The sequence below is a fragment of the Propithecus coquereli genome, unplaced genomic scaffold (genome assembly GCF_000956105.1).
Source record: "Propithecus coquereli isolate 6110/MARCELLA unplaced genomic scaffold, Pcoq_1.0 Scaffold38, whole genome shotgun sequence".
NCBI classification, from domain to species: Eukaryota; Metazoa; Chordata; class Mammalia; order Primates; family Indriidae; genus Propithecus; species Propithecus coquereli.
The window spans coordinates 1,745,537-1,753,592 of NW_012149507.1; the positions used below are offsets into that span (position 1 = coordinate 1,745,537).

Here is an 8,056-nt window from a genome sequence, read left to right on the forward strand (position 1 = left end):
GAGTGCCGTGGCGTCAGCCTAGCTCACAGCAACCTCAAACGCCTGGGCTCAAGCGATCCTCCGGCCTCAGCCTCCCAGGTAGCTGGGACTACAGGCATGTGCCACCATGCCTGGCTAATTTTTTCTATTTTTAGTTGTTTGGCCAATTTTTTTTTCTATTTTTAGTAGAGATGGGGGCGTCGCTCTTGCTCAAGCTGGTCTCAAACTCTTGAGCTCAAAGGATCCACCCACCTCGGCCTCCCAGAGTGCTAGGATTACAGGCGTGAGCCACCACGCCCGGCCCCTGAAACATTATTAACTAAAGTCCATAATTTACATTAGAGTTCATTCCTTGTGTTGTATATTCTGTGGGTTTTGATGAATATATAATGTCATGTGTCCCCCGTTACATTATTGTACAGAATAGTTTCACTGACCTTAAAATCCCCTGTGTTCCACCTGTTCATCTCTCCCTCCACGCCCCTGCCCAGCCCTTGGCAACCACTGGTCTTTTTACTGTCTCCTTATTTTGCCTTTTCCTGAATGACATGTACAGTAGTGCCCCCTTCCCCACGGTTTCAGTTATTGCTGCAGTTCACACGTAGATGAGTATTGTACAGTAACATACTTTGAGAGAGAGAGAGACCTCGTTCACATACCTTTTATCACACTGTAATTGTTAGGTGTTGTGTTTTATTAGTTACTGTTGTTAATCTCTTACTGTGCCTAATTTGTAAAGTTTATTATAGGTATGTGTGCATAGGAAAAATGTATAATTGGGTTTGGTGTGATCCTCAGTTTCAGGCGTCCACTGGGAGTCTTGGGACATATCAGTATATCTTCTATGGATAAGGAGGGACGACTGTAGTTGGAATCACACAGTATGTAGCCTTTTCAGATAGACTTCTTTTGCTTAGCTATGTGCATTTAAGGTTTTTCATGTCTTTTTGTGGCTTGATAGCTCATTTCTTTCTATCGGTGAGCAATATTCCATTGTCTAGATGTACCACAGTTTGTGTCTTGATTCACCTACCGATTATGAATAAAGCTGCTATAAACATTGGTGTGCAAGTTTTTTGTTGTTGTTGTTTTTTGAGACAGAGTCTCACTCTGTTGCCCTTAGTAGAGTGCTGTGGCGTCAGCCTAGTTCACAGCAACCTCAAACTTCTGGGTTCAAGCGATCCTCCTGCCTCAGCCTCCCAAGTAGCTGGGACTACAGGTGCCCACCACGACGCTGGGCTAATTTTTCTACTTTTAGTAGAGACGAGGTCTCGCTCTTGCTCAGGCTGGTCTCAAACTCCTGAGCTCAAGCAGTCTTCCCTCCTCGGCCTCCCAGAGTGCTAGGATTACAGGCATGAGCCACTGCACCCGGCCAGTGTGCAAGTTTTTGAGTACACATGAGTTTTCAACTCACTTGGGTAAATACCAAGGAGCATGATTGCTGAATCATATGATAGGAGTATGTTTAGTTTTATAAGAAACCACCGAACTGTCTCCCAAAATGGCTGTACTGTTCTGCATTCCCACCAGCAATCAATGAGAGTTCCTGGTGCTCCGTATCTTCACCAGCATTTAGTGTTGTCAGTGTTTTGAATTTTAGCTATTCTAGTAGATATGAGAATGGTATCTCACTGTTGTTTTAATTTGTAGTTCCCTGATGACATATGATGTGGAGGATCTTTTCATATGCTTATTTTCCATCAGTATATCTTCTTTGGGAAGATGTCCGTTCAGACATTTTGCCCATTTTTTAATTGTGGTATTTTCTGATTGTCAAATTTTAAGACTTCTTTGTATATCTTGGGTACCAGTTCTCCATCAGATCTATATTTTGCCAATATTTTCTCCCAGTTTGTGGCTTGTCTTTTCATTCTCTTTACATTCTCTTTTGGCTGCAACTTTTCCTAACACTCAACAATTTTATGAATCAATTTGGAATTTTTTTGAATTAAAGAAAAAATTTAATTAAGAATGAAACTTATTTAAATTGCTTGGGGATGTACCATTCTTAGGTAATTTCATTTAAAGGCTTCCCAACTGTTGGGCGATAGTATTCCTATTTACTCTCTCAGAAACAGAAATGCAATTTGCTAGTCGAAATTTCAGGAAGAAGGCAGGGCACCTTTGGTTTGTTACTCTAGGAAAGTAAAACCAACTTTCCTAGCATAACAGTATTTCCTAGTGCAATAGTATACATGAACTGTGAATGCCTTTGAGTCAGAGATCACTTATCTCAGGAAGAGCTACAACAAGACTAAATACTCCTAGTTTTCTCTGATTGGGTAAATTAGCCATTAGTTTAGATTACCTCTGTTGGTTTTTTAAAAAATTTACTCAATTCTTGACTCATAGTGGCTATATCTAACCACACCCCATGACCGTAGGTACCTAGATTTGATCACTTAATGAACAGCATGTCTTTGGGAACCATAATAGTTAACACAATTTCTTCAAAATTTCCAATCTAATAGTTGAGCTTTATTCGTATGTTAAATGTTCTTACCTACGGATACATGCAAATGTCAACAAGTAGAAACAATTGACTTGAAAAGTTGAATAATGTGCTAGAAAAAAAAATCGTCTGAGTTAAAAGAATCCAGAGTGTTTTAGAGTTGGGAGAGATTGCAGAGGGGATCCAGTCCAGGGCTAGAAAATAGTTTCCTGTCGTGTCCCAGCTCCATTCATTAGCAGCATCTGTCTCATGGCAATGAGACCTGGCACATGGGAGAGAGGCTTCAGTTCTTTAGTAGTAATAGTTTGCCCTAAGCAAAGGGAGGCCCAGTTACAGCCTCAAGCCTGTAATCACCTTGCCCAGTAGTTTTACATCCTCACTCAAGGGTGAGACAACGGAGGTGCAAATAATTTAAAAGCTTTTTCCAGAGTTACCCACCTCACTGGTGGTTGTGCTGACACTTAGCAGGTCAGAATTTCGTTGTTTCCATTCCCTATAAACATCCACAGTTGTTTCTGGACAACTGGTCTCAGCTCTTAGGGCCAGAAAAAAAAAATCTCTAGTGTGGACCACTATGTCTTACAAACAAGTGTTTAAAATATTCAGTAAGAAAAGATCTGGTCTACTCAAGAGAAAGATCGACATCATTAATAGAAATCAAATTGTGAGAAGCCGTGAACTCGGGAGCCAGTTAGCATAACAGTTTGTGCTTGAACTAATCCACGCCGCCTGTTAGGCACAGGGAAGGACCCAGCAGCCAGAAGACAGTTGACAGAAAGAGACCAGGCCTGGCTGCAGCCTGTTCAGGAAGGATCCCCTGTTGAGGGCTGCTGGGGTCTGTTGGATCAGAAGATACAGGAAGCACAGAGTCAAGCAAAACCTTGTCGAGGAAAGTTTTTGTATTTGCGTTTGTTCGGTTTTTGTTTATTCATCAAAAAGGATTTGACTGGACCCTGATGTGTATTTTTGTGTGTTATGTGTTCTAACTAAAGTTATTAGGTAATAAGCAAGTAATTGATATCTAAAGAAAGAGGACTTGTTAATTATCAAGCTGCTTCATTGTGCCACCAGGAGTTGACTCTACGTTAGTTATTCTGCCATTTGTCAGCCACCAGGCTATAACAATAACTGACATTTATGGAGTGCTTGATATGTGCCTCCACTGGACCAAATTTGAACACATTATTTTAATGTCAGCCATTGCAGAGAAGTAGGATAGTGTCACACCCATTTTACAGAGGGAAAGAGCAGAGGTTCATGTAGTTGCAAGGGACATACTGTACATTGAAACCCAGGTTTTTCTGATTCTAAAGCCAGTGCCCAGAGTCATTACATAAGACTGCCACTGTCATTCACCTTCTTTGAACCTCTGTTCTTATCCGGTATTATTACATTGATAATATGAATAGAAGCATCTGAAGAACCAGGCTTTTATGAAAAATTTTATAATTTTTAAAGCATTATTCAGAAATGATACGCTGTTATTTATAAATAAAAGATTTAGGCTGGGCAGGGTGGCACATACCTGTAATCCTAGCACTCTGGGAGGCCCACGAGGGAGGATTGCTTGAGGTCAGATGTTCCAGACCAGCCTGAGCAAGAGCAAGACCCCGTCCCTACTAAAAATGGAAAAAATTAGCCAGGCGTGTTGGTGCACACCTGTAGTCACAGCTGCTCAGGAGCCTGCGGCAAGAGGATTGTTTAGCCCAGGAGTTGGAGGTTGCAGTGAGCTCTGATGACACCACTGCTCTCTAGCCAGGGCAACAGAGAGAGGCTCTGTCTCAAAAAAAAGAAAAAAGATTTAAACCAGTAAGCAGGCATTTCATTGTTGTAATATTTATTCATAGCCAATAAGCAATGTTATTATGTAGTTTTACTAACAAATAATTTATTTTCATCCTTTATGGAACTGTTTTTTCCAAATATATCATTGATTATTTAGCTGGCTACAATTTAGACTTGACTTCCCTATCATAAATTTACCTTTTTTCCTAAATAGTCATGCTCGAGGGGACCAAGTAATTGCTTTCAACATAATTATGGCTACACAGTAACACACCACTAATGGGTCTTTTGAATGCTTATGATTTTGGCATGGACATAGTTTATCAATTTTCATATTTCTCATTGTTGCTATATTAAATCCTAAGGACAAATATGCTTAATGTATTAGATGTAAAATATCAGTACCATACAAACAAAAAGTAGTTTAGCTTATTTGTTGCCAGTTAATTCCTCACAAACTCCAAGGCTATGTTTAAAGACCCTTGGAAGGATTAGGTGAAAAAATGATAGTGTAGCACAATTAGCTGATGGATTTTCTTTCCCCAAATAAATACCTTTTTCCTTTCTCCACGTTCCTGCTTAATGGTCAAAACTATAGCATATATATCTTATATTTATGTATGATAACTAAAATCCTTAAACTTAATATTTTTGTTATGTTTAATAAGGATTTGCTCGAAAAGAAATTGAAAAATTTCTTGGTACAAAGCTGAAATCTGTGGCAAAAAGACAAAACAAAAATAAACTAATGAAGTTAGTTTAATGGATTTTAGAAAGTGATCCTTAGAATTTCTTAGTAAGGAATTGGAATAGAAAGTTTTAAGCGAAATTCTGCCTAAGACAAGGAACAGGGTTCATTCTTCTCAGGCTCAGGATTTTACAACATGGACAACTGAGTTAGGGCGCCGTGAAACACGGTGTTGTCGGTCCTTTACTCTCCCTTTCACTGTCAGGATTTTTATATTTCACAAAATATTTGATGCTTCCAAGTGTCACATTATTTTCCCCAGCTGCTTCTATTTAGAAGTCATCTACCAGTCCCCTGAACATACTCAGTGGCACTGTTAATATTTTGTTTCTGTCTGTTTATTTGTAGGGGTGGGCTTTTGTAGGTTGAGGTTCATTTTTTTGAGCCTTTTAGCTGGTTAAACAGGAGATGGCAAAGTGATCACACTTGTCGGTTACAGCAAGGAATGCTTTAAATTTTACCCAATTTTATTTATGGCAATTGGGCGAACCTTTTTATGTGTTGACTCGTTTTTCTCTTCTGTTTTCCACAGAAACGCTCCAGAGGGCAAGTGCTGTTTGATAAAGTGTGCGAACACTTGAACTTGCTAGAAAAAGACTACTTTGGGCTTACATATCGAGATGCTGAAAACCAGAAGGTGAGAGATCAAAAGCAACACAAAATATAATGGCGCGAACTGCTCGTTGCTGTGAACTAAGGCCGAAGAGGAGAGTCATTTTCTCCACCTCTCTTCACACAGCCGCATTTACTACCCTGAGTCCCTCAATACTGTTAATCACCTATTTCTTCATGAAGCAAATCATTGACAACTTCCTTTAATCTCGAATATTCCAGAAACAATAAGTGAGCTCTTCTTTTTTTTCCTGTTAGAGTTAGTTGTGGTTCCAGGAAAGCATTTTATATGATGCTTTTTTTTTTTTTGGTATAGTATATTTCAGTAGATTATTTGAACCAATGAACATCATGTTCATACCTCAGAATTCTGTGAAGATGTTATGGTTGTAACAAACGGTCAGGGCAGTTGACTGCTGATGCTGCGGACATTCTGAATTCATCTTACGTTTTCGTATTCTTACTGAATCCGAATATGAGATGTGTCATTTGCTCTCCTGATACTTGTCTAATGCACTCAGTAGACGTTTCATGTTTAATGCAATACTTCCGTAGACTCTTACCCTGAGTGCTGCAGTTGTAGAGTGACTGCACCTCACTCTGATCCCCACAACTACCTGAGAAATACAGAAGAGGAAATTGTTTCCATTGTGTTGGTGCTGGAAGCTGAGTCACAGATATTTTGCTCGTAGGTGTTATTTGTTTTGGTGTTGTGCCATGAGGCATACGTAATACCTACTAAATTCACCAGACACCGTCTATCTTCATTATTAAACATCCGATTTTTTCTGATGACAAAAAATGTAAATCACAAGTATTCATTCATTTGGGAAATTTTCTCAGTAGATATGATCTATAATCACAGAAATCACTAATGTGGAACTGAATGGAACCTGCAGCCTTGGGGCCACAGGTGACCTTCCAGATCCTTGAGTTCACCCTTTTGACCGAATCCAAACTTCACCGAAGAAATCCCTTTATTAAAATCCTTTAGTAAAAGGATTTGTTCCGTGAAGTTTGGATTCGGTCCAGGGGCCACACTTGGGGATCTGGAGGGCCATATGGGTTCCCCACCCCTGGAGCACATCAGTGTGTCAACTTATATGTATCTTTAATTTATCCTAGTAACTTGGTTGAACATAGAATCTTCTGCCAGTTTTTCTCCTCTGTTTCTGTGCTCACTTGAATCCCTGAAGGAAATGGTTGTTAAAAAAAAAATTTTCTTTTTGTCAAGCACAAACTGCACACACATGTGTTTTCTCATTGGAACAGCACCAGGGCCTCAGAGGTTTGGGGTGGAGGGGGGTACCAGGGGTGGGGGACAGACCACAGTGAGGAGAGCGTTCCCACAACCGCTCACTCTCCACTATATGTTGAGGGCATGTCTGTACCTAATCAACATTAAGGCATTTTTATTATTCTCTGATTCAAACTCAAAATGTCATTTCCTTTTCAGAACTGGTTGGACCCTGCTAAAGAAATAAAAAAACAGATTCGAAGTAAGTTCATTTGGATTATTTTATGTGGTAATGTGAAGATTTTGAGAGAACAAAGTTGTCTGAGTTGGTGGCCCATACTCAAGTGGCTAGTGTGACTACAAAGTTTTTTATCACAAATTGAATCTGGCAGGTTGGTCTAGTTCAGGTAGTACCCATGTTTAATCATCACAACCTGGGAGTTAAAATGACTATCACACTTATTACTCCCCTGCCTGTACGTAGATGTGAAATATATGATTTAACCAACTGATGTTCCATTTGGCAATTAACCATTTAAAAGTTCCAAATTTAATTATTAATGTTGTATTAAGCCTAATTATTTTTCACATATTCAGATTAGCAAAGATTTTAAAATTTTAATAATAAACTATGGCAACTGCATACCCAAGTGGTATAAGAATAAGTTGATGTAACCCTTGATGAGGACAATTTGTCAATATTTATTAAAATTTAAGATGTACTTATTCTTTGACCCTTCATTTTGCTAGTGGAAATTTGTTCAGCGTAGGTATTCAGAAAATGTGCGTGCGTACAGGCACATGGAAGCTCATTGTAATACTGTTGCGACAGCAGAAAGCGAGAAGCAACTTAAATGTCCGTTTATGAAGAAAGGATTAAATTAATCATAGAATAGCCGTATAAATGTGTCCTAGCTCTCCTTAGTGAAAATCAGGTTGCAGAATATTATCTAACATTCTCATTTGTTTTTAAAAAGTTTATATAGATGCATGGAAATCTTTTGGAAGACATGAAAGATACTAACAGTAATTATTCCAGAAGTAGCATGCAGTGTAGAGGGTTGAGAAAGAGGAGTTTTTTTAATTTTATTTTTTACCCTTCACAGTAGCTCCTATTTTTACCATAAACATGGATAATCTTTATAATTTTAAATAGCTAGTTAATTTTTAATTCATATTTTTATCGGTAAAATCTAAATTAATTATTCTGGACAACTAATTCTAACTAAAGAATAAATTTAAG

The 8,056-nt window shown here is 38.7% G+C and overlaps 1 protein-coding gene across 2 annotated transcripts in view; it reads left to right on the plus strand.

Moving 5' to 3' along the window:
- Positions 1–8,056, plus strand: part of EPB41L3 (erythrocyte membrane protein band 4.1-like 3) — a 193,238-nt gene that overhangs the window by 116,964 nt on the left and 68,218 nt on the right. For both annotated transcript variants that reach the window (XM_012652120.1, XM_012652121.1), the window contains exons 4-5: positions 5,497–5,601; positions 7,033–7,075. In XM_012652120.1, the coding sequence (XP_012507574.1) occupies positions 5,497–5,601; positions 7,033–7,075 (148 nt within the window). The remainder of the gene's footprint in view (positions 1–5,496; positions 5,602–7,032; positions 7,076–8,056) is intronic.